Below are 27,186 nucleotides of genomic sequence, written 5' to 3'. Positions count from 1 at the left end.
TAACAGCACTGCTAAGTTTCAGAAAAGCTTAAGATCTTTTCAAACTTTAAGTATTTATTGAGATTTTAATTCTCAGAGCAAAGTTTGACTTAAGAGTCTAATTTAGGATAGGTCAATTCAAAATACTTCACCTACCCAAGGGAGATTTTTCATTAACACTTACATACAAAAAAACAGGCTGAAAAGGAAGCTCTGACTAGCAATTAGAAAATCCAACCCAGGCAGATATGGGAGGAGACCCACATGGATCAAAACTTGTTTGACACACAGATGCCAACGACACCAATCTGACAAAAGAAAAGAAAACCCTTAACTTTTCCTTCTACTTTAATTTTTACTTCCTTACAGTCTACATAAAAAACATAGGGCTGATTTACCTAAAGTCAGTTTAAGCTGCTCTAACTTGTATGCAAAAAACTGATGGAACTGTTTTAAAAGTAAGTTAAGTTTCCATGAAAGAGTCTGATGCACATCTTAAACATAAGATTTACACATGAAACAAGCCCACAAATCTAGATTGGTCTACTCTGGGAATCTTAAAAGACACTAAAATAAAAGTTGGTCTGAAAGGCTTCCAGTAAGCCTAAAAATATTTTAAATCTCAAGATTATTAGCCTATCAATTTTGTAGGCATTCAAAAATAGGTGTTTAAGTTGCATCCCTCTCCTCTTCCCCCCCCTCCCTTAAAGGGGAGAAACCTGAATTTTGGAGATACTAGTGTAGTGTAGTTTGACTCAAGACACCTAAGGATTTCAAACTTCCCAATATCTGCATATTCTCTAATCTTTATAGTTAAAAAAAAATTGTGATTTTCATTTTCAAGATAGCTGGAATAAAAAGAAAAGGAAAACTCCTAAAAAATACTGCTAGATCTAACATTTTCCGTAACTCTGAGCAGTTGGGATAAAAGCTACTTACGTTCATTTAAATCTACTTCCATTTTGTCCTCTGTATTGGTATGTGATTCAAATAAGTCTTGTTTTGTTCCATCCTCTTCCTCAGAGTCCGTACTTTCTTCACTGTCTGTGCTGCCAGAACTTAAAATGCAGAAAGACTGCTTACATTTTGTGATTAGAATCAGACCCCAGGCACAGTTAAATACTGGTGAATTTGAGAATAAAGAAAACTACAATCAATTCTGATAGATTAACTGAGTTATAATTCATTAGCTGTTAGCCACCGACCCTGTTTCTACCCCCAAGAAACAAGGTTTTAGATTTGTCATTTCACCACAATAAAGAAGTTTTTCCTTCTCTCACAAGGCAACAAAAACAAATTTTTATCACTGCTGTCACACAAAAAGAATCAGAAGACAAGAGCAAGGAGTTAGACTAACGATATCTGAACAGAAAAAGATCTGGTCACACTCTTCATCTAGACAGAAGTGCCAAAGGAAGCATCTAAACACAACATTCTTTCCAATGCTATTTAGCAAGACATAGCTCAATTTATTTTGAAAACTAACAACCAACCCAAGTGTCCCAGGACATGGTCCAGGCCTTAACTGCACACTTCCTTGAACCCTTTGGAAATCTCTTCTTTTCCAGACAGCACCACTAGCACTACCAACACTAACACCAAGGCAGCATCAGAAAGTGATGATGTCTTTCACAGAATCACTGAGGTTAGAAGGGACCTCTGGAGATCATCTAGTCCAACCCCTCTGCTCAAGCAGGGTCACCTAGGGCATGGTAGACAGGGTTGCATCCAGGCAGGCTTTGAATATCTCCAGAGAAGGAGACTTCACAACCTCGCTGGGCAACCTGTGCCAGTGCTCTGTCACTCTCACAGGGAAGAAATTCCCCCTCACGATCAGGCAGAACTTCCTGTGGTTCAGTTTGTGCCCAGTGCCTCTTGTCCTGTCACATGGGACAACTGAAAAGAGTTTAGCCCCATCCCCTTTACACCCTCCCTTCAGATGCTTGTAGACATTTGGTAAGATCCCCTCTCAGTCTTCTCTTCCCCAGGCTAAACAGGCCCAGCTCTCGCAGTCATTCCTCATAGCGCAGATGCTCCAGCCCTCTGATCATTCTCACAGCCCTACACGGGACTCTCTCCAGTACCTCCATGTCTCCCTTGTACTGGGGAGCCCAGAACTGGACACCGGACTCGAGATGAGGCCTCCCCAGGGAGGAGTAGAGGGGCAGGATCACCTCCCTCGACCTGCTGGCAACACTCTTCCTAATGCACCCCAGGACACAGTTGGCCTTCCTGCCTACAAGGGCACATTGCTGGTGAATGACAAGTTGACCATGAGCCAGCACTCCCAGGTCTTTCTCTGCAGAGCTGTTTTGCAGCAGGTCAGCCCTCAGCTTGTACTGGTGCTTAGGATTATTCTCCCTAGGTGCAGGACTCTGCACTTGCCCTTGTTGAACCTCAACGAGGTTCCTCTCCGCCCAGCTCTCCAGCCTGTCCAGGTCTCTGAATGGCAGCACAGCCCTCTGGTTTATCAGCCACTGCTCCCTGCTTGGTATCGTCAGCAAACTTGCTGAGGAGGCACTCTGTCCCCTCATCCAGGTCATTGAGGAAAAAGTTTGAACCATATCACATTTGCAGCCGTGACAGCAAAAGGTAACGAGTTATCTTGTGGAGAAGTTTTTAGCTACATGCATTCAGAAGGCTTGAGAGCTATGACTGCTGAGGTACCAGAACACCTAAGTAAATAAGAGAGCTGTTGCTGCCTTCTGCAAGTTAAAGCTGGAAGAGATCAGAATGAGGCCCACCCATCCAATCATTTCTCCAGGAATAACTGAAATGTTATGCCAGAAAAGTTAAGAGTTACAAAAAAAAATGAAACATTACAAATAATTATGCCAGACAGCCACTGTGTGAGCAGGCAACTTGAAGCAGAAGATTTACTCAGTGAGGGCTTGCTATAGTACTATCTGGATAAGAGAGGAAAAAAAAAAAGTTACCTGGAACGCCTCTGGGATTCTGGTGTAAACGCAATATGTTTTTCTTCCCAGATATCTTCTTCATCAGAACCACCATCATCAAATTGCTGTATCCGCTCCTTACAGCATGCCTCAAACAAGGCTATATTACCCTAAATATATTTAAAAAAAACATGTATACAATCTTTATCTATGATTAACTAATTCTATTTTTTTTTGGTAAATAGAAACAACTATTCTGAAGAGAATCTCAACTCAGTGAATAAAACCATTTCTCAAAAGCAGTAAAAAACAAAATGCCCTGACAACCTGAAGCTTGTCAAAAAAGTATTCAGTGACGCTTGTTTTAGCGCCATGCTACATGAACAACGTAAGGCGGCTATTCTCTAAAGATGACATACCATAAAGGAGTAAGTACAACATTGACCACTACCAAAATTTTGAGGTTATATGGAAGCTTAAAAGGCAGTGATTATCCTCTTTCAGACACAGGAGTTCTGAGAGTACAGAAACACATACTTACACTTTCATTTGTATTGAGGGTAAAGTTGATATCTGACACCCTATCAAAAGAAACACTGCAAAAAAAAAGAAAAAAGTAGAGATGTATGCAATAAAGCAGAAATGCAGACACAAAGACATTTTCAGAAACTAAGTTTCTAATTTTCTGATAATCTAAAAAAAAAAAAAAAGATTAGAGATATAGTAGTTTCCAACACAGAAAGAGGAGCAAACTTCTGCACTGAGGCGGCCCAGCATCCATTTGTTTTTTTCTAACTGTGAAATATTTTAAATAGAAGACAGACGTCTATCCTGTGATTAGCCGTGTGGACAGAGTAAATCTCAAATACTGTACTGTTATGCACTGGAAAAGAAGCGATTAGACCTAAGGAGTGTTTATGCTAGTCAGAGTTGGCTTGACATCTCAAAATCCTGCAGAGATCCACATGAGCAGTCCTAACTTCTGCTATCAAGTTCACCACTCTACAGAAGGATCAGCTCAGCAACACGCAAAGTGAAAAAGGCAATACCAACTTCCATTTCTTAAAGAAAAAACCCAATATCTTCATTATTTTAAACCAACCACTGAACAAAGTTAGTCTCCAAACTGAACACTAAAAATTAGATCTTAAAACTCCTTGTATATTAAGCCACCCAAAGTTTCACTAAATGAACAACAAATGTGTTCTGTATTAAAAATTTCAGTAAGCAAACTAAATCTTTTAAGGAAGTAAGCAGCAGCAGAAGAGAAAAAGATGGGAAATTCTGCCAGACTTTCCTTCTCCAGCCACATAGAGCAGCGCATTCAGCTGAGTGTGTACAATTCTTCCCCTAATCCTCACTGCGTTACAGACCAACTAGAAAACAAGGTAAGTGATTTACAGGACTGCAAACGTAATGACTTTTGATATGAATTAAGTTCTGATTTGGTCATTTTGACAATATTGCAGTATAGCAAGTTATCAGAATCATAGCACTGAGCTACTGTGCAAATTCCTGCACAACAGTGAACAGAAAGTCTCACCTACAGTAGATTCTTGCGCAGAAAGACACACCTTTAGAGCAAAATGCATTTTATCAATTGTTAAATTGAGCTGAATTCAACCAACATGTACAACGTTGGTTTACCTACATATACGTCAAGAGATGTGCTTATATACAACACTGTGGTGAGCTTTTTCCCAGCAGGATCAAACTACTGCAGGCCTGATCCTAGCAAGCAAATTCTGATTCTTTCCTCCTCCTCCCCACCTAAGAAAATCCTTTCACTTTTACTCAAGAGCGACAGTAGTTTCAGTTGCTTTCCTATCCCTTCCCCATATACTCTTCTCTCTCAATAGCATATCTTCACCTATAGTCTCTGCTAATTATGTGGGTAAAACTTCAGCTATTATTCTTCGGATGCAAACTGCAGTTATTAATCACTTAGTGGAACTGGCTTACAGAAGGGCATTGTGTCATAATCACACTACCAGAACTGATTTTACATTTAACTCATTTTGCTCTTCTAGAAACCATCTTCAAGTAATGCGTTTTACTCTTATCTGCATAGTCTAGCATCCTAATCCATAAATTCTAATCAAATCAGAACCAATTTTCAGTCAGAACCCCCATTCATTCCCATCAGTTTATTTGTAACTGAAAAATATTTTTTTTCCTAAAAAACTGCACCAAGATCAATCTCATTTCTCCTTCACCTACCATAACTGTAGAAATGAACTGTCTGAACTGTCTTGCCCTTCAACATAAAGGTAGACTTATGATGCCCTTCCCTACTGTTTCTCTACATAAAAGAACACTCATGGATGCGTTGTTCCTGCTGTCTTTTCCAGACAAACTTAAAAAGTAGATCTATACATTTGGTCTGGTATGTAGATTCTGAGGTGGGATAGCTCTGAGGCACAACAGAGAACAGTTAAAGAGCCCCCAACAAGGCAATGGCAGTGGTACACTGCTTTAAAGAACAGAGCTATAATTTAGTTATTTATTCAGAAGCACCATGTTCTCATGCTGGCACAACTCGGGCACGGGAGGGGAGGAAAAAAAAAAAAAAAAAAAAGAGAGAACAAGTTGTTTCTTTCCTCTGAACATTCACTTTTTAAGAGCACTCAATCAATTAATGCACACAGTTGGTACAAAAAAGGGGGGCAGGATGCATTGGTGACTGCTCCACATCAATAAAGGCTGTTGCTTATCATCAAAACAGTCAAATACACAATAAAAAAGAAAATTCCCAGGACTATAATCAAAGCCAGCATAATGTTATACTCACTTGCCGATGTCATCTTGATCAGCAAACTTCTCATCGTTGAAGCCAAACTGGTCAATAAAATTGGACGTCATTTGTTGCATCTGATAATCAGAAAAGGCCTGGCAACCCCAGGACCAACGACAGTGATATAATGATTCTAATAATACTCTAGATACTATTTGCCCATTTTGCTCCAAAGAACTAAAACTCTCTAATCTAGATTAAACAGAGAGCAGGAAACAGAGGATTTCTGTTAACCTTTACATTTTAAGTGACAGCACTGACTATTCATCTACCTACGTTTATCAATTTACTGATTTGAAAGCCAATCCAATAGCAGCTCTTAAGAAAGTTAAATCTCTAGTCTAACCGCATCTCAATCAGCACCTTTCCAAATGCATCCTTAAGAAATAGCGAAATAAGACAAGATACTGATGTGAGAGAAAGCTGCCTTTGTTCTTATTAACATGAAATTATAAACCATAAGATCTGGGGAAGGAGATTATATACAGAAACTAAAGCAGAGTTACATCATTTAGTTAACCGCTAGCAGTACCCGCCTCAGGCACGCACACCAACAGCCTCTTGTCAGCATCCGGAAAAAAATTAGTGGGTACACTATAAGAAAACTAATGAACAATCCACATCTCAATGCAGTGTCACTGACTCAATTTTGCCCCCTTTTTTTTTTTAATAAAGATGTCAGTGTCAATTCCCAGACTGCTAGCCTAAGGCATGTAATAACAGGTGTATATATATACATGAAGGTATACATGGGTATTTCTTCATATCCATAACAATAGTTGATGTCCCTTACTTCCCAGGACTAAGGCTTAATCATCATCCATTCCTTAGACTTTTAACAGCAGTATTTCCGTGTAAAGTTAACCAAGGCTAGGAGATTCCCCAAATATCTCCCCATAGAAAAAAACAAAAAGCAATTCAAGAAATTTAGTGGGCTTATTCCAACTTACAGCATAACATAGAGCCATATGAATACCACTCACCACTACACACAAAAATTAGACATGAAGTTCATGTCATCACCTGGTTATGAAACTAGCATGAAACTTTAATCATTAGATCAGAACCATCCACAACAATTACATAAAATACAGTTATAAATTGCTAGGGTGCCCAAGGCTCAAGACAGGAAGTTTTATCCTGTGCTCTTAATATATGTATTTTTTAAATAGGTCTCTCTATAAAGAGAGAGAGGTAAGACAATGTATCTTTCTGTTACACATCAAAAATGTTTACTCTTATCAGGCTGCATACTGTGAGCAGGCCTCAACTGAGTCTACAGAGGCTGCCTCAGATTCAGAAAGAGGCCAAAAAGTGGTGCTGAACTGGTGGGTAAAAAAAAGAAAGCACAAGTGAATGAAATATAGATCATACAGCTGATAAAATGATCAAATAAGTGGGCAATCCTTTCCTGAAGTTTCTAGTGCTACAGAAAGATAGCACATGGAATACTACTGGCACAAGAAGTCTTACATGCCAAGATCAGGTTGATGGAAAGCTTCAAGTCAGTTTTAAAGCATTCTTCATAAGCTTAGTAAGTGTGTGTTTTGGAGGCAAAGGAAAAAAGCCTCCCCTTATAGATGAAGGGTCTTCATTAAAAACAAAATGGTATCAAATTGGATTTGGATGCTAGAAGAAAGAAATCAGAGCAAATATAATTCAGTCCAGGCAGAAGCTACATTTCATGAACAATAAACCAAAGGCAAATAGGTTCCTAAGTTAGTATTTTCCCCCCTTACTCATTCCCTAACAGGGGCACATAGGTCTCGAAAATCTACCCCCTTCTCCCCTCTTAAATACTGGCCCATATAAGGTATTCTAGCTCAAGTCAAAAAACAAATTTATGAATGAGTTTGTGTAACTGGATAATGCTTTAAGGAACTTCAACGCATTTCCCATGGGTGATTTATCTTGTCTAGTATCTCACTTTCTTCATAAGACAACTTAAACAATAGATTTCTCTATCCTAGTTTCAAAATAGATACTAAGAAAAGTGACAAACATTAAAGATATAACAGTAGACCATCTGCGTTTCTCTAGCAGATTAGCTATTTGGAACTGCTGAGACTGCCAAGACACAACAGATCATTAAGAGGGTGCACGAAAAGCACAGATATATTTAAAGATCTTACTTTCTTGCTAGAGCTGCTACAGAAGGCACCCAATCTATCAAGTTTGCATTCAGGTGCATCCTACATGTACAAAATCACTGTAATGGATAAAATGAAACAGCAGAATCTCTTTGAGCTGGAGCCACCACCCCCAATCCAAACTTAATAATTACTTTTTATAAAAACTGTAGAAGACAAAGTACAACAGTCAGTCTTTGTGCTCAAGGCTACATAATTACAACACAGCTTTTAATATGAGCTAAAGGTTAAAGTCAGATTTTGGTTAATGACCCAGTTATTGCTGCGTTCTGCGTAATGGTTGTACCTGCAGTCTTGTGCTCTGTGGCTGTGTACCAGCAGTTCCCACTCTTTCACCATTAAGGGGAGAACTGAAGGAAATGTATATTGCTGAGAGAACAGTGCTTTTACAAAGTCACTGTCCTCCATCAAAAATGGTACTAATGTGTTTCATAATTATTTCAAAATTATTCCAAAAATACTGTGAAAACATGCCAGCAACATATTAAATCAATTAATAGACTGTGAAGCCATCAGAAATTCAAGCTGGACGCAGCTTGCGTTTAAGCATTCAGTCTGGCTGATCCCCAAATTCTCTTGGCTTTCAGACTTTTTCTAAATGAATAAATGAGCGGAGCCCTACACACACAGCACAATCAAAGACTAAAAATCCAAAAGCATGCCAAGGTGCTGTGACTTGCATTAAAAGTCACATCCCCGGGTTTGATAGAACAGTTCTGCGCAGGCACACGAGTGGCTTCTCTTCTAAACTTCAGGTTTTTAATTGCTTGTGACTGACATGAAAAGTTCCACTGAAAAAATATCTTTACAAAGAGAGAAGCTTATACTGATAGAAGAACTCAACTCACCTGCTGCAAGGAGGAGTCCTGTGAGAAGCCAGTTTCTTTAAAGTCAATTTCATCATCACTGGAAGAATGAATGTGGCAGGTAGTAACCTATGCAAGGAATCAAGTCATCTACTTAGTAGGCGAGAGCAGCTCAGGTACACTTGCGATATCTGGCCAACTCTTTGATTTCATCTCAAATAGAGAAAGCAAGTTATCTTCAGGTTTTCCAACTGCCATACTGCACAGAACAGTCTCAGAGTGCTGCAACAACATCATCCCATACATAAGCACTAGGCACCCAGTAAAAAACGAAAGCAAGAGGTTACGCTACTTTAGAACGAGTGTTTAACATATGGCGAGTCGGTCCTGCAGCTGACAACTGGCTAAAACAGAGTCAGGTAAACTTGCATCTTGTCTTTTCGCTTTAAGAAATACAGTGAATGCCAGTGAATTAGAGTCATTGAAATTCCAGGTTATGCACTGAGATCTTTCTCCTTTCAAATATGCAGGATGCATGAGAATTAAAGAAATTGTCTCAGATATCTATAGCATTTACAAAAAAAAAAAAAAGTTCACCAGATTGGAAGGTAGATTTTTCCATGCCCCTTCCCTCCACAAAACAAAAAAGCACACAACACCCCCCCCCCTCAAAAGCGCTCCCTAAAACCAATATTTACTTGCAGAAATAAACCAGGAGTTGTAGCAAAAGCAAGAACCGTTTTAAATATTACTCTGAAACAGGCAGATTTTTTTTGATAAGAGAGAGAATCGGGAATAATTGTCTGTCCAGCCATGCTGCTCCCTAAGCAACATGTTCTAAGGAGGACTCATCCTCCACCAACACAAGACTGCAGAAGCAGTTTTAGCTGGGACAGCAACAAGCTGAAGTAACAGCTGACCCTTGAAGATCTACATACAGAACATGCAAGATTCCGTACAGAAAAGGAGACATCCTTCTACGCTCCCACAAACATTGCAGAACAATGCTACAGTCAAAGGACACAGGCAATAGAGATACCTTGTATTTTTATGCTTTATTCCCCCCAATCCTTCAGTGTAACACCTACTTAAAGGCCCCATCATTTCAGCTGCTTTATTCTCACACATCTACCACTCTGCCCTGCACGGCAGTTTGCATACTACATGTAGGCTGACTTCAAAATAGTGAATTTACGAAGTAAACATGAGAGTGTAACATTTGGGTGCTGCTAAGAAGCAGCAGGAATACAATGAATGTTGTGAAGTCTGCACCTTTTAATATAATTATATAGGGCCCTGTATCACAACTCAAGCTACCCTAGAGACCCAAGTGTTAGCACACTTCAGGACAACAAAATCTAATACAATTCCTTCCACAACTGCAATTTGTTGCAGGCAGGGCAGGGTGAAGAGGGAGACAGAGCAGAGGGCATATGCACACACACAGGACTCTATGAATGAAAAGTTTTTATTTAGTTTCAGTTGCTACTACAAGTTAATCCCCAACAGAAATCTGATCATTACTGCTGTAACAGAAGCAAGCTAGGGACTCTTAGCTAAATACATTACATTCCTCCCCAAGCTCTCTCTGCAAACCAACAGGGCATGAAGTCATCAGATAATGGACTTACTGCTTTTGTTTCCTGACAGCTGCCGTAGCATAAACTGAGAGAAGAAAACCACCCACCATTACTCCAGAAATAAATATATATATTTTTTATTTCTTTTTTTTTTCGAGGAGCAGCACAGATGACAACAGAAATGCTCCTACAAATTTGATGCCTACAAATTCCACCAACTTTAGTTAAGAAAATGTCTTACTGTTCAGACCTGTCACTTCCTAGCATCTTGCACTATCAGTGCAGCATTGGCACTCTTCAAAAATGCCATACATTAGGATGAATTATTTTTAGTCCCATTTCCTGCTGTTACCAAGGGGTATTTTCCACAGGAGAAGGGAACTACATGGTTATTTTAGGGGAATTGTGAGCAATTTGTCCTGTAGAGCTGTATTTTTAGACTTAGGGGAGCTATATTCTTCCTACCTGGTATTTAAGTACCTCATGAACATTCGATATCATGACTAATAATACCGGAAAGACGTTATAAAAAGACTTTTTTTTTTTTAAATAAAAGTCTTTTGCACAAACCTAGTTATTACAAATTATATAGCATTCTTCACTATAGCAGTATCATTAAATATATCTTACCTAAAGGTAAGATGAACAATTACCCCCACATTTGTTTCACTTCCAACCTTATCTTTAGCTAGATAAGTATAAGTAGGTAAGCTTAGAACAGTATTGCCTACCACTTGTATCCGTTTATAGCAGTGGAAACAAAAATAAGCTTCCTGTGAAGCCTGGAAGCTGTTGGAGGAGCCTTGGATTGAAGTGAGCATGTAGCAGGACTAAGTCTGCAGTTACTGTTGCTTTATGAAATGTAAATAGAACTTGTCAGAAAGACCTAAAAGCCCAAAATATGAAAGAATGGAGGGGGAGAAAGAAAATGAAAGGAATAAAGTGTTGATAGTTTTGCAAGTAACATCCCCAATATAAAGCAACTGAAAAAGTGAGAATAATCTGATGGCCAGAGGCAGCTCCTTATGCACTGCACCCCAGGATCACATACTTTGCTCATGATAGCACGAGCACTCTTTGAGCACTGCATGACTGCAACATTGAAGATACTCATGAGATCAGCTATTTCAAAAGCTTTAAGACAGCAAACTTGTTTATGCTTTTTTTTTTTTTTTTTAATATATGTGAACTTCATACAACAGCAGTATGCACATGCAAAGATTAGGTCATCCAAGCATAGTACATCCAGTGTACTGAATAAAGAAGATCAAGTACAACAAACTACAATTCCAGCATTCAGGTCAGGCACTATTACATCACCTCTGACTAGATGCTGCTCAGCAGCATGCTTAGGACAAGAAAGCCTTGAATAAAGGAAGCAAGTCTGCTTGCATACTCATCTTTAAGTGTAAGGTTAATCCACAGAAAATTAAGAAAAATTTAAGACCTTGTCCTGGGCACAAGGGGAGTTTTCACTTCAACATTTTTCAGCTGTAAACATGAACTATGGCAAGGTCTTTTACACCAGGGTGCTTTCAAGATCCTTACCAGAGGAGCTCACACAGTCTACAGAGCTGAGCAGTAAGTTTAAGAGGTCATACACCTATGGCAACCAAAGCACAGATCAAGCACAAGCATGGAGATTCTGGAGCAGTGTGACTGAGGGAGCTCAGTAACAGCAGTTTTCAGCATCTGCCCATGCAAAACATGCAACTTACACTTGACTCAGTAAAACAACAAGCTGACTTTTCTGAGATCAGTCTTCTACCATCTCCTCTGCCACATTTTTCTGTCCATTAGTGTTTATCTTTGAAATAAATGCCAATTAATTCTCATGAGTCTTGGATGAGAGCAGAAATGAGACCTGTAACTTTTTAGATAAAACTAGACACTGTATTTCCAAATGAGTTTTAAACATGAGAATATGTTTTAATGCTTCATATTTCATCTGGATTTTGTGGAGCTTGGAGACATGTTTTAAGGGAAGTCTACTGTTAAACCCAGTAAGTCCAAAGAAATGACCAGGTATCTTAAAACCTAAGAACTGTAATAATGTTATTAAGTATAGATCAGCTAAAAATTTGGCCTCTTTAGATGAGGTTTCTCTTGGCCTTGGTCCAGCAGGAGACATTTCTAAACAAGAGAAAAACTCATTATATATGAAAAGTTAAACGTTTAAATTCATTATTATACATGTTGTACAAAAAGAAGTTAACACCAACTTCTGCACTTTAGTCTCTACTCTGAGCAGACATGAAACTAAGAAAGGATATCTTCCTTCTTAGTGATTGTCCTAAAGGAGCTACACAGAGTGAGCTACTGTAAGATTCTCATACAAAGTACCAGTGATGTAGCTATAGTTAAGAAGGAAAATAGAGAAGCAACAGCTCAGCTACGGGATGTACTTGCTGACACTCTCCCAAAAGATGGCAGTTGGAAAAACTGAAGCAAAGCTGAGTTCCCAGCAAAAAGAAACTGAAACCCTAGGTAAATAGTAACAACTTACAAACTTAACAGCACTTACTAGGTCCACTGTATTCCTTTTATTAGTTTCTCCTAAAGAGCTTGTGCAGAATGTCTCCCATCGCTCTCTGACCTCTTCTGGAAGCTCTAGGACAGGAAACAGGAGGAGAAATTAATTAATATTATTGCCAGTGAAATATCACTTCACTTTTAATTGTGCTTCTCTCCTCTGCTCTTAAAATTAAGGCTACCAGAGCTAATGCAAGGAACATACAAATCCTTCTAAATCCCTATTGGTTACTCTGCCTAGCAAGCAGGTCCAAGCTAAGCAGGTCAGTATCTCTTCACATGCATTTTTAAGGAGTTTTAATACTGTTCAGGAAGTTCAGAGGAAACTTAAACATATGTTTAAGGATAGCCGATTTTAAATTGAATGGGTTAGAAATAATCACTATTTTTTCCTTTTACCCCAAAGCTGCCTTTTAATTCAAGTGTGATTTATTTCCTCCCAAATTTGGTAAGGAAATGAGTGAAAAGAAGCTTGAGGTATTAACATTACCTTTAATAAGCTGCTGGACTAGTGCACTGTTCGGCCCCTTGTCAGTACTATGCACAATACAGTTTGCTATCCTTGTTAAATGACCCATATAGCCATGCCGCCTTCCTCCTTCAGCCCTGTAAGAGAGAAAGGGAGTTCAAATTGTTGGCATTCAGAGTAACCATGTTAGTATGTTTTAAAATACTACAGTAAAGTCAAGGAAGTTATAGAAGATAAATAACCTAAAGGTTCTCAAGCTGAAGGTTTACAGAAATACTCAAGAAATTAAGATGAACTTGTTAGGCTACCTAAGCCAGTTTAGAAGACTAACAAGCATGTAAATTATCACAAAGGAAATGCAGACGATTTGAATACATTTCTTCTGCTTCTACATTTTCATATGGTGAAACTACAAAACGTGCAGCATGGTCAAGATCAAGACAAAATTAGTAACAGGCCCACAGTTATGCTAAAAATAAACCCTCAGCTATGGAAAAGTACTTTTCAATATTGTGATACACAAAGCATTATTGGAGCTAGGAGTCTAAGCCTATCAAAAGAAAAGAATTCATTACACCCTATATATTCTAATATTGTAGGAGTCTCTTAAAATTATTTCTAGAAAAAGAAAGGGAGAGACAGGCATCCATCCACTCAGCTGGCTTGGCAAGCCTCCTGCGAACTTGACTGAAACCCTCAGCAGATAAGTAGCTCAGGACCTAGCAGATGTTATCCACATATGGTTCATGTTACTTAATTCTCACCATAATCATCCTCCACAAGAGGTAACTACAGCACTGCAGTTAAGCCAGGTCAGTGCGGTTAAGCCTAACACTCAAAGTGTTAGGAACAAAACAGCACCACACTGTTTACGGGAACAACTTTGGATTCCCATCTAACTTCCTTCACTACTCAGGTAAAATGCACATTGCGAACAAGCAACACATTTTATGATTGCAAAAGATTATTCTGCAATACAGGATACATCAAAGAATGCCTGCATTTGATGAGCAGACTGACTTGTCATTGCCTAGCCAAAACTCTAGAACATCGCTACGTATCTTTTGTTAGCAAATGATTATTAATCCCAGCAAATTAGTATATCAGATGTTAACTTCAAGGAGACTGCTTGCTTCTGTGGCAGTTTCAGCTGCCTGAAATAGCATTAAATGTTAAAATACAAAGATGTTAAAAACCAAATACACAAAACAAAATTCTCCAGAATAAACTAAGCAAAAAGATATCTTCAGGTAATTATCTTTAAAAATGTTATCTTTGATATCAGGAATCATACAAGTACAAGATGAGGATATATAGAAGAATTACTTGCAACAGTCTGCTTGTACCTTGCAAATAAATTCTCTCTGGATATAAGTACAGTCTCAGATTTAGACCAATGCTTTCTGAGCACTAGATCAAGAACATTCTCATCTTCAGGGTGAATCTATGAAAATAACTTTCCATACTCTCAAATTCTGCTGCTGAGGCCTTGGCTTTTACTACTTTGGAGTCTGTTTCTCTCTACTATATAATATGCTTTAATGTGTTCATAAATCCTTTTTAATTCCTTACTGAAGAAAAACATGCAAGAGTTTCTCCTGCCCCATCACAAGTTTATGGTATGTTCCTAAAGTTGAAGATAGGCAGATTCAGTTACAAATTTGCATGGACTATATATAGTAATACCTTATACATGACAAGAATTAGGCTCAATTATGTTCTTAAATGATAAGGCAAGAGCTTTTTAAATACTACCCAAACAAGTTTGAACCTCAGACGCCACTAAGTGAGAAACAGAAGGCTTTAACAGAGTAGAGTTCATTATGAGTGAAAATGTTAATTCAAAGCTTTGACCCAAGCGCTAATGTGTGTTTTTAGTACTTAATTATTCTATTTATCACACAAAGTTGTACTTCCATACACCACTAGCAGTTGTGAAAAGCACTCAATATACAGTATATTTCAGTAGACAGCTCCTTAAAAATGGCATTTTAAGACAGAGGCAAGAAAATATTAGTTGGCCAGTTCTGAACTGGTCAAACATTCATGTCAGAAGAAGTCACATCTGACATAGACCTTAATTGCAGGAAATGAAAAAAAAATCGTTACTCACTGTTTCTTCTCATTCATCTCCCATGCTTCAAGTATTCGTTCTACTAATTGGCACTTATGGAAGAGCTATAAAAAAACCCAACATTTACTCAATACTGTTAAACTTAAGTGGACACTACTATGCACTTTAGGATTGATTTTAACAAATAGCAAAATAGCAAAATCTTACAAGATAAGTTTCAAGTTCAGGGTAGAGTCTTTTAATGAAAGAAGCCGCAGTCAAATAGATCCCAACCACAAACCCAAGAGCCAAGCCTCCACTAATTCTACTTCTTTATTGTAGCTGATGAGTTGTACTAAAGTATCGCTATTGAAATGGTAATTTAACTCCTAAAAACAAGAGAAGATGCTCTTTCAAGAAAAGGTACTCTGCATACACATTCCCTTTTGGGGGGGGGGGGGGGGGAGGGGGAACCACACACACCTCTATAGAGCCTCCAGATTTAAACATAAACAGATATATTACCAAAATCCAGAATATTCCTGTTTGTTCTATATACATAAAATAATACTCTTACATTATACTCTTATTGTAGCTGTTATCAGCTACAACATCCTGGGAATGGGAAGTTCAAGAAATGCCCTCTAAAAACAACTTACATGTTTCAGCAAAAGATTGTCCCCATTGGGATCCTGATCTGTAATTGTGCCATTTTCTGTGCTTTCAAAAGGACTTGCAAGAATCAATGCAATACAAATTTCCACTTGAGTATGCAAAAAGTTATTCCATGTATATTTGAAGAACATGTCCTGAAAAACAGGTTCAACAGGGTTCACACAAAATGGGGTCCTTTCATTAGACATAACCAACAGTCTCATCGCAGCAAGTTATTTGGATGACTATGCATAAGCAAGTAGTTCACGAATTTTCTCTTCCAGAATACTTCCCTGTAAAATCCGATCTAGAAGAAAAAGGTATTTCTTGTACCTGCTATTTCTGAAAAAAAAAGGTCTGCCACACAGTATCAGAACAAATTCTGTAACTGCATTCATCCTGGAGGTAACCAACAATGCATTTTGAGGGAACAGAGAAAGACAAGCAGGCAGTAACATTCCCCAGCCACATTCCTTCAGCTAGCTGCAGCCTAGAGAGTCTGAGTCAGAAATACTATTTATGACATTAATTATCTTTGATAGACTTCTCTTGCCACTTCAGGTAAATAGTGCAGTTTAAGATTATTCAATACCTTACACAAAGACACAGAAATACTGAGGTATTGAGGCTGAGAGACAATGAGTATCATCCACCTAATCCTGTTCTTGATTCTCCTCAGTTTTCCTCTTAAACATAGGGAAAACAATTCTTAAAGCATTATGGCCACTTATTTTAGACTGTATTTTTATTGCAAGATTCCAGTGATTGTCACTAACAAAATGGAATTAGAGTTACAGAAATATGTGCAATGACTGGAACAATATTAAACAGTACCATTGAAGTCTCATTCAAAAAACACATTTAAAGATCTCCAATCTTCTTTTACCTCTTGGAGAAGATGTCATTAATTTAGAAGGATTCAGCTACCAGAACTGGACAATTATTATTCCCAAAGTCTGCACAGTAAAGATGGATTGGGTTGCTTCAGCAGCAAACACTATGAGCCTCTCAGAAGTTTATATCACTATTATTACTTTTATTTTCCTATGTGAAACTTGCAACAGAAATTCATGTTCAAAATCACTGAATTTAGTTTAAACTGTAATCTTCTCATTTAGAAATGGTATTTGACATATTCATTTAGAAGCTATAGTACAGATTCCAGGCTGTTTTGCTAGGTATTTGTTAACTACAGATGCATTTAAACTTTCTGGTCAACACAAACATGGTTTTCAGCAAAGAACTACAGTTGAAGAATGAGGTGGGAAGGCACATACGCAAAGCATACATGCCACAGCAGCAAAAAAAAGCAGACAGTTAGACTGCAAATTAACTCTGCAATTTTTTTTTCCTTCTTCAAGAAGAGGTTTGAAAGCATATAAGCTACCAAACAACAGAAGCTGACCCTGTACAGGGCAGCACTGAGACACCATTTGGTGTCCTGTATAAGACGAGAATAGAGGTTTTGATGGAACAATTTAGGAAAGGATGAGAACTGCAGAGAGGCTTTGAACTGTGGCCAAAAACTTGAGAACAAACTTGAGAACATGGAGATAAAAACAAGCTTAAGAAAAAAACTTCAAGAAGAATCATATCTATGAAGGTATAAAAAGCCATTCAGCTGATCAGAGGAAAATATTGACTTCAAATAGACTGAACTGAATACCAAAATCAGATACTCAAAGTTCTCAAACACTGCAATAGAAGCCTCAACACACAAACTACCTTAAAAGTTGCACTAGAAAATAGACCACAGGTTACTTGCAATGACAGAAAGATTAGACAAGATCTTAATAACACTTCAGAAAAATAAAGAAGGTAACAAAATTCTTACCAGTATAACTCCTATGCTGTTAAGCTCTATAAGCTCCTGATTCACACTGCTTGTATTTGTTTGTAATAGGCTAGATATTAATCTAATCACATTTAAACGTGTGTTCCCCACAGGTGGATCCAATACACCCCATGTTGTCTTCATGATGCTTTTCTAAAAAAAGAAGTACATGAAAACTATTAAAATAATACTCTAAAGTCAGCTCATCAGTGATTAACAGACCAGACCTGTTGCCACACAACTGTGTATCAGCCTATCAAAAAACCTGGTATTACTTACTGCAAAAGCTAAAAAAAACTAGCAAAAAGCATACAGGCAGGGAAGAGTCATCATGAAAATGTCTTCCTATCATAACACACAAATATTTCAACAGGGAGATCATCTAAAAAATAATTCTGACTGCATGTCATCTTAGCCTGACTAGTATTACCCATTTCATCAGAAGGCAGTTAACTGGTATCCTGCCTGTTCGTTCAATCCATTCCCTACTTAGGGCAAAATTCAGGTGTACCCTTAACAGAGGCTCATTTAGCTATTGCTCAGAGTCACCAATAACAAACTTCACTAGATGATTTATTCAAATGCTTAGTTTTTCCTAACCATCAGGAAATTTTCAAATATCTAACCTGACCTTGCTTTACTGTAATATAGATCCATTTCTTGTCATGCTGTTGCAATAAGGATAAAATTAAGTGTCCATTCATCACCTCTTAACGTATTTGAAAGTTTAAGTCTCATCTTCTCTAGGCTAAAACAATCTCCTTCCACTACCTTACTTACAAGGCAGGGGGGAGAAGGTGGTCTCTTGTATTTTATAGACTTTAATCATTACTTTCACTATGGTCCACAGGTGCTTATCTCTCATGGACTGTGGCACTCAATTCAGGGTGCAGTACTCCAGCTGAAATCCTGCCAGTGTCAATTTACATGTAAAAGCGAAACGGATTACAGGTTAAAAAAAATCGCTATTTATACAGCCTGCTGTATTTGTCTCTTACAACAGCATGACATGGATACACTGTTTACCATAAAACATACCTTTCAGTTAAAAAAAGGGGGGGGGGGGAGGGGTGGGGTGGTGGAAAGGAGGATTAAAGAACCAAGGAATTTGCCATGCCTAGAGTGCAGGGCACATGCATGAGAGCTTGTCTGCTTGGGTCACAGTTAGGCCTAAGACTTCTGCATGGCCCACATCAGGACTGCACAATGCCCCCATACAACTGAAGCATCCATAGTCCTTATTTCTTATCCAGATAACATTAAAACAGAAAGCAGGACTTGCCCCAGAAAAAAACATCAGTTTGCTTAACATCAACCCTACTTTGAAAGGCTACCATCAAACATGTCAACTCCCTTTTTCTTTAGCCTTAATTTTTAAGCAATTATTCTAGTTTTATGATTTGTGGAATTCTAAGATTCATCTGCCTAAATCACCAACATTGACTCTCAAGAAATTTTTTCTGTATTGTATTTCAGAAGATGTTTTCATGCCCTCTAATAACCACTTTTCTGATCTATCTACAATTATTTTTGGCACAGACCTGTTTTAGTTTCAAACACATAGAAAATACCTTGTCCTTGCTTTCAGAAAGAAACAATTGCTTCAAGGCTATTTTGCCAGATGAACAAAGTTTAAGCTGGAAAAGCAAGTCAATTAACAAAAAGAAGGAAAAAAGCCTGTCAGGGACAACCATAACGAATACCAAAGCTCAAAACAGACTGTGAAAGAACTTAGCCTCTTGCCTGAAATTAGGTTCTGTTTGTTATTAGAATCTGTCTAAAACAGTCATGCAGTGAAAGTCTCACTTCATTTTTATTTGGTAACACAAGATTTCACTTACTTTTGGAGGCTCAAGTAGGAGTTCATGGAAGGATGAAAGTCGTGCTTTTATGGCTTCTAAAACACTTTTACTGACTGAATATGTTGAATGGCTCATGCCTGGAGGACAAATCTCTATGTGGCCTTCAAATCTAAAATACACAAGCAAGGTCTGACAAATTAGTATCAAAATCAGTTCTAGATCAGTTCTAAAACATTACTAAAGTAAGACTGAGAGCGTCATTGTTCTGAAGTCATATAAATAGAAGAAGAAGTAAGGAAACAAAAAAAGCTTCAGATATGAATTGTGAACTAACAGTAGAACAGCATTTTCCAAACACTAGCCCTAATAACCACAGGCTTACTGTGCTTAAAATCTCCAGTATGGGTATCAGCAACAGAGATTGATCATCGTATCTGTTTCCTTTTTAGTGGTAGAGAAAAATTAAGCTACCCTGAGTAATATAAAAAATTTGAATGTACCACAGAAAGATCAAAGCTCTGCCCACTGGTTTCTCAAAATGAAGTTTTAATAAGATTCCAAGTAACTTAGAATCACAGTTAAAAAAAAAAACAATACCTATTCCACTGTACTGCATGTGCATACTCTGTACCTTGCTTCCAGAAACACACACCAATAAAAATTTAACTAGTTCGATCTTTTAAGTGGAGCTTAAGCTAGTTTCCAGAATAGAAAGTGCAGAAAGACCAATCATTTGCTGAAAATAATGCCAAGAGCTATCACTTGTTTTGCTCTTTTACTTCTTCAGCTGTAGCAAGCCACAAAAATGGTTCAGTCATTCAGTACACGGAAGTCAGTTCAGTTCTCTTTCAGTATCTACCTGGCTAAATCATACAGGCATAACTTAAAAAGTAGCAACACTTACGTTGGTCGTCTTGTCTCAAGTAAGGTCAGCAGAATTTGGATTGCACTGACTATTGCAGATTCATTTTTTTCTTTATGAAAAATATTAGACAGCAGCTGCTCTATGATTTCTTGCCTGAAAAGAAAAGCACTAACATCAGACATAATTGCTACATCCTAGAATAGTGTTAACAGAATTAGCTACTGTTTTCCCTTGTAAAACTAATAAAGGGGGATAAGAGAAATTAAAGCCTCAGTTATCTCAAGCTAGCAGGTATCAGTAATCAGTTCCATCCTCCCTGCCCAAATCACATCTTCCTGCTCCTTCTCTCATTAATTTTTTGACTTATAATCAGCCTTACAAAAACTCGTAGTTTTTAGCCAGATTAAAAAAAAATGATTCAGCTTGCCACACAAACCTAGCATTACCAAAAAGAAGCAGAAAGTAGAAACATTTTCTCTGCTAACACCAGTTAAATTAAAATAATCAAGAGACCAAAGCTAAAGTCTCCCATGTATACTCTGCACACTATCAAGCTCACATCCACACATCTGATCCTGTTTAATAACTCTGGTGGTACAGAAAATATTTTAATCTAATATTCTTTAGACAGAGGCAAAATACTAGAATCTCACAAGAATAAATATGTGAAGCAATCAAGGAAGTCATCCAAGCAGGCTCTGCTCACTTGTTGAGCTATTTCAAATTACACATAGACAGATGACAGGTAGCCAAAGTTCATCAGAAAGAGTAGGGCTTGCCATTTCTAGTGTTTTAAAGGCCAAAAATTAAATACCACTATTTTAAAAAATCAAATATAAAATAAGAAATTCAACCAGCCAACTTACTTTTCTAGACTTGCAAGCAGTGGATCCGGTTCTGTACTGTTCTGTACTTGTAACATCTGGTCTCTGCTTAGGCGAATAATTTCACAGAGTGACTGTGATGCATTTGAATGCCTCTGAAACAGGAAAGTAGAGCTTTTCATTATAAGACTAACACTGAACTAAGTCTTCATTGAAAGAGCTGAGGGTTTTCACTCAGACAAGAACCTCTCCACACAAACATTTCTACAACTGTTTTATTCCATAATTAAAACTTCACAAGCCATGGAAAGACTTGAAGCAAAGGACTGGAATCTACTTCAAGTGCGAAGACACCAAAACTGAAGACAGATCTTCAAGCCATGTTGAGTCTGCATCAGAGCTATGCTTTGACCTAGGTCTGAAACTGTGCAAAACCTAAACTTAAAGGAGAAACTTGCACAATACTGAAATAAGCTCGTTGTAGAAAAGCAAGCAAGAAAACAGTAAAACTAACAAGTTCTGACACTACAGTACTATACAACAATCCGCTGAACAGACAGACCCAGAAGAACATCAGAACAATACTTACATCTTCATCCTGAGACGGATGTACAATTTCCACAAGCCGCTGGATAATTCTTTCCTCATTTAGCCACTGTAAAAAGAAATGTTTGTGGGCATTAACACAATACTATTCAAGTGAATGAGTTAAGTTAAATTAGTATTAAATAAATCAAAAGTATTAGTCTGAAAACTGCCATAAGTAAAACTGCTGATATTTGGAAACATGAACTAACACCACACACACGCTCTAGTGTTTCAGAGCAACTATAAGAGAAGGCTTAGGTTACATTTAGAAGGAGAATCCTCTCAAAATGATTATTTGGGGGAGGGGTGGAAAGGGACCAAGGGAATTGTCTTAACATTTTAAAAAGCATCTTTTGCAAATATTCTTAATTTATCACAATTTAATTTATGGTACCAAGTGCAACTTGCACACCAACTATCAGAAGAGCCTAACATAGGCAGCTATTCTCAGCTATCAGGAAACAGCGAAAATAAGCGTCAGGTATGACAGTTATGTCAGTATGACACAAAGTGGTCTGCAAATTTCACATGACCAGCAAAAATTTCAACTCAACTTCTAAAATAAACTTTCTGATGCAAAGAAAGTATGCACTTTAAGGTCCAAAACAGTTTTAAAACTATATCCAATAGTTGTTAGCTATTAAAGTCCAGTGGAATAGACCAGTCACTCAGGTATTTTTAAGCTTAAGTTGTTCCCACCCGTGCTGTGGCTCCTCTGGGAAAGCAACAACAGATCCGAATGAACACGCACATCTAATTTCAGCACATTTAGGAAATGGATGTAATAAAACTAACAGTAGAGAAGCCACCTTGCAGTTCACACATGCCAAAATTTGTTTAAGAGATTTTACTCACATTTAACACTTCTTGCCTAGGTTGTGGAGGTTCTATGCAAGTCAGTAACCTGAGCAACAAGTCCATGATAGCAGAGGTCCCTATGTGCTTAATAATGAGGTCTACAAAATCATGTTTCTTCTTTAAAAAATCCACAATCTAGAAATCGAAAACAAAAGCTGACATTTGCTTCTCTGTATTTTATACAGTAGATTGTGACAAAGAATTTCAAATTTTCTCCTACAAGTTGAAAATAAATGAAGACTACTAAAACACTTCTACATCTTAAAGTTTGCAGTACAAGATAAAATAGTAAATGTTTAGAGAGCAGCAAGAACGACACAGAACAGAACTACACTACATTCAGGGTGTCCTGGGCCTACTCTCAGGCCCAACTTGCTGACCATAAACTGCTTGTGCCCAATGGACAGTCAGCTTTTTTTTTAGGTATGAACTCCTCATGCCCAAAATAGCTCAGCAAGCAAAGCTGGATACAGAAAAACTTTAATACAATACTCCTTCAGGCAAATTATAGCTCGCTAAACTAAAAACAGGGAACAGAATCACAAACTTAATTTGCTCAGATACCAGAGCCAGTTATTGTAGAGCATGCAGTATCAGGCCACATGAACAAAAGAGTATGGCCTTTCTGAGGGAGGACTCAGACTGTCTCACCTGGTCATATGACAGCCCTTCACACCAGGCTGTGACCTGTGTAAGTCTGACCCACTCGTCTCCTCCTCTAACAGTCATTTAACACAAACACCAAGGTAAGCCAAAAGGTAAGTAACTGCCTGTGTGCAAATGCTGACTGCATAAATGGCTCAGATATATCTGAATCTAATATAGCTTAGTCATCCCGTTTTATAATCCTGTGTATACCATAAAAGAGTCAGTGCCTTCAGTTAGGATGGAAATACGAATGCTGTTCTTTGACTCAGCTGCTACCTCTTGGAAGTGCAATCTTAAAGGAACATTACTGGATATTGTTACTTCAGTGAAGCACTTGTTAAACTTGACAGCTTGCAAGCATTTACCTGTTCTGGTTTTCTGCTTATAAGAATACTTAGCACCTTGCTGAAGAAACTGGCCAGTAAAGGGTTTAGAGGAGATTCATTTAAGAGGAAGCTGTACAGTTTCACAAGTAAGGATTCTTCTTCTCCCAGCCTATCATTGATCTGTGAGACATCTGATGTAAGCAGCTCACAGGATATGTTTGGATATCTGGAGAAAGGAGGGAAAAAAAAAATCAATCATTCATACTTACAGGAAGTTATACTGTCAAGTCTGATTTCAGAAAAGCAGTCGAGTTCTAGGGCTTCTGATAAAGTTTAAGTACAGCAGGTCTACAGCAACTAAAAAGCAGACTAGCACAAGTTAACATACTGCACATGCAGGCTTACAAGTTTTGTTCTTTAAGAAATGGACTTTCTGTTCTGCAGTAGTAATATGGACAATGCTGGCAAAGTGAGGAAAGGAGAGGACAGGCTTTTATTTTAAGATCTTCTAGTAGGCTTATCTGTTCAAATATTAGCCTCTTATTTCAGAAGCCTCTTATTTATTCTTTTGAAGAAGAAAGAGTTGGATACCACAAAACTAGACAGACATAGTAATGGACTGATACAGGAGAGGGAATGGTGTGTTTGTCCCTCTTTAACATGAAAGAATCTATATTAAAGAGGTCAAAGCAATCAAGTTCAGGATTAATACTTCCTTACTTATTAAAATTGTGTGAAGTCTCACTAAACTAGTCAAAGAAAGACTGGCAATGCTTGCTAAAATAGCTAGTACTGCTTTATGCCACAGAACCAGAAGTATGGTTCAGAACATTGTGACTTAAGCTAAGAGTCCAGTAACTTCCTGCATTTGACAGCAATATTGTCCACTCACACTGAAAGTAATTATGCTAGTGTTCGCCGTTTAAGGCTTCCCAGTGAAAGATATCTCAATTTCAAACCCAAGCATAAACAGTTACAGGAGATCTGTTTTGCCATGTGTGATAAAAATAGGAAGGTAGTGTATTTCACATCAGTTTTTCTACGCAGCCAAAACACAAACACATCAGCTCTCTTCATAGACCCCCCCCCCCCAAAAAAATGGGGGGGGCAGGGAGGGAGAGAAATACTTTTTTGGGAATTGCTAGGGTGACAGCTAAGTCTGAACCTTCTTGGCAAACTACCAATTTCTAAATTTCTAATCATACAGTTCTAGCTCTGCAATGGAAAATATCAGCAACTAGATGTTAAGTAAGTGCTTCCAAGGAGTGGTAGAGACTTTCCAAAAAATGCATCTTTAAAACACCTTACTAGTCACTGATAAAACAAGACTAAGCATCTAAATGTGTTACCCACAGAGGTTTTCATTCAACTATTTTTAATCACCACAAAGAGTAACAAAGATTCTTTATGAGAGTTCCGTAAGCTTCCTTTGGGCAGCAATTGTTTTTGGAAGCATTTCTGTATAAAGAACCTTTCATTAGAAGAAAACTCCACAAATATTAGCATGACTCATTTAATTAAAAGCCCTACAACATCCCCTTGAAAACAAGACTTACTCTAAAGATACTAGTACTCTATTCCACACTAGCATACAGGAATTCAAAACATACTATAAGTTAACTGAACTAAGTTGGCCCTCTTCACCACCCCTCAATGTTTTCCTACTTGTATCGAATTTTTTCATCCATGTCTTGAGGGGGTTCTTCTATAATAAATGAAACTAAATCTTCCAAACATTCCGACTTCAACAGAAATTCTATAAGTTTGCGATTCTGAGCCTTGCACTCTTGCAGAACATCTTCTTCATCCATCAACTCCTTTAGTGTTACATCTTCTCTCTCTAGAAGCGTATCTATGTGGGATGACGAATGGAGATCAAATTTCCAAAACATGCTGGTCTGGATAAGAAAAACAATGTACACAAAGTGTTAAGTTTACAGATCTATTAAACAGTACTTGCAGTTTTTCCCCAATAAATGCCAACTCCACGTCCACTTCATAGCTTCTAACCCCAAAAGAACCTGCATACACAAACTTTCTAGAATTTAAATGAAATACGGATTAGTAGATGCTGAAAGATAAATCAGAAAGCTATAAATCAGACTTGATTAAAGATGACTGCATAATATGCATTAATTTTGGTACCTTTAGTGGTAAGCCAATGTCTTAACATAAAGTTAGCTTGCTCCAGAGTTTTACTTACAAGAAAGGAACATGCTAACTTGTAATAAAGAAAAAGAGGTTAATTCTTGGTTTTAATTTCTTATGTTTGTTTCCTCTCCTTTGTTTTACCCTGGCAACAAATCTCAGATTCAGAACCTGCTCAGCAACTACTAGGGCTGGCAAAAGAAGTGGGCATGGCACAGAAATGCACTGGAGCTCCACCACCTCACATGGCACTGAGTGGAAACACCTCTGAAGTGCAGGAAACTAGCGCCATTTTTGACTTGCTGGCAGCACCCATCAAGTACTGGAGTTAATCTGAACATGGGACCTGCTCCCTCACTGTACCTCCCTCCACCAACTTGACATGGTGGGGGCAAAACAAGGGACAAACTTCAGTGTACAGACCACAGAAATATTGCAGAGATCTAACAAATGCATAAGGACAAGCAACTCCACATCTTTCCTTACAAAGTGCTTTGAGCACCTCCAGGTCCATTTGGTTGCTCTAAGTATCCTTGCAAGCAATTGCTGCCAAGACAACTGTGCTACCAAAGAAGATTTCAGTCTCAAACACAAACTCCTGCTTGCCTATATTTCTCCAGTAAGCCCAGTACAAGCTCTCTCTAACTTCTGAAAAAATTCAGGCTTTTACATTAAACCATTTTACTGCTGATACAGCATCAGCTAGTCTCGCTTAACTGTAGAATTTAAGAAAGCAGACTGAAAGATACTCTAGTGATCAGTAAGGGAAATGGTTCTTTCCTAAAGCTCAAAGTACACAGTAGCACTGTTTTAAGTAGCACTTGATTTAAAAAAAATGCACAGAAAGTCTTTCTGCTCCTTTATTAACTACCTTCCAATTGTGGCGATTTAGCTCAAAACATTAATTACTGACATGCATTAGTGACATCAGCTGTGTGGATATGTAGTTACTGCAAAGAATCTAAGTGAATGTCCTATTTTGACAAGAATCTGTCTGCAAGCTGCAATTTTGTGTGCAGAAGGAGCAAACTTGCAGGCAACAGTCAAATCATACGTTTGCCATGCACACTCTTAAAATATACAAAATCTGAAGTACCTGATCTTATGCAAACTAAGAGGTGGTCAGTTTTAAGTATTTATATCCCAAATATGCATGGATTCAGTATGCACACCACAACTACTGAGAACAGCAAATCATCTAACTCAGCACTGTAACAGTTTGTGAACCACAGATTAGAGTCCAGGTTCCAGCAAAACTCTTATAACTTTCTTCATTACTAAGACTTCAGCTTTCGGTCTACAAATTGGAATAAGCCTGGTACACTCACTGCAGAAGGGAAGTTTTGTTTGCTTTTGGGGCTCTCGATGCTTTATGACAT

The 27,186-nt window shown here is 38.0% G+C and overlaps 1 protein-coding gene across 7 annotated transcripts in view; it reads right to left on the bottom strand.

Moving 5' to 3' along the window:
* Positions 1–27,186, bottom strand: part of PPP6R3 (protein phosphatase 6 regulatory subunit 3) — a 65,296-nt gene that overhangs the window by 15,069 nt on the left and 23,041 nt on the right. For 5 of the 7 annotated variants that reach the window (XR_009958692.1, XR_009958693.1, XM_062578049.1 and 2 more), the window contains 17 exons: positions 25,325–25,557; positions 23,699–23,885; positions 22,683–22,820; positions 21,829–21,894; positions 21,282–21,394; positions 20,455–20,568; positions 19,590–19,719; positions 17,749–17,901; positions 15,920–16,069; positions 15,321–15,385; positions 13,229–13,344; positions 12,731–12,816; positions 8,669–8,755; positions 5,668–5,765; positions 3,418–3,472; positions 2,916–3,046; positions 919–1,037 (listed from right to left, as the gene is read on the bottom strand). Coding sequence is in view for 5 of the 7 variants with exons in the window: in XM_062578049.1 (XP_062434033.1) it covers positions 919–1,037; positions 2,916–3,046; positions 3,418–3,472; positions 5,668–5,765; positions 8,669–8,755; positions 12,731–12,816; positions 13,229–13,344; positions 15,321–15,385; positions 15,920–16,069; positions 17,749–17,901; positions 19,590–19,719; positions 20,455–20,568; positions 21,282–21,394; positions 21,829–21,894; positions 22,683–22,820; positions 23,699–23,885; positions 25,325–25,551 (2,035 nt within the window). In the remaining 2 variants the exon portion in view is untranslated. The remainder of the gene's footprint in view (positions 1–918; positions 1,038–2,915; positions 3,047–3,417; positions 3,473–5,667; positions 5,766–8,668; positions 8,756–12,730; positions 12,817–13,228; positions 13,345–15,320; positions 15,386–15,919; positions 16,070–17,748; positions 17,902–19,589; positions 19,720–20,454; positions 20,569–21,281; positions 21,395–21,828; positions 21,895–22,682; positions 22,821–23,698; positions 23,886–25,324; positions 25,558–27,186) is intronic. The other 2 variants (XM_062578050.1, XM_062578051.1) reach the window with 2 other exon arrangements.

Source organism: Rhea pennata, chromosome 5 (genome assembly GCF_028389875.1).
Source record: "Rhea pennata isolate bPtePen1 chromosome 5, bPtePen1.pri, whole genome shotgun sequence".
Taxonomy (NCBI): domain Eukaryota; kingdom Metazoa; phylum Chordata; class Aves; order Rheiformes; family Rheidae; genus Rhea; species Rhea pennata.
This window is presented reverse-complemented; position numbering and strand designations above follow the sequence as displayed.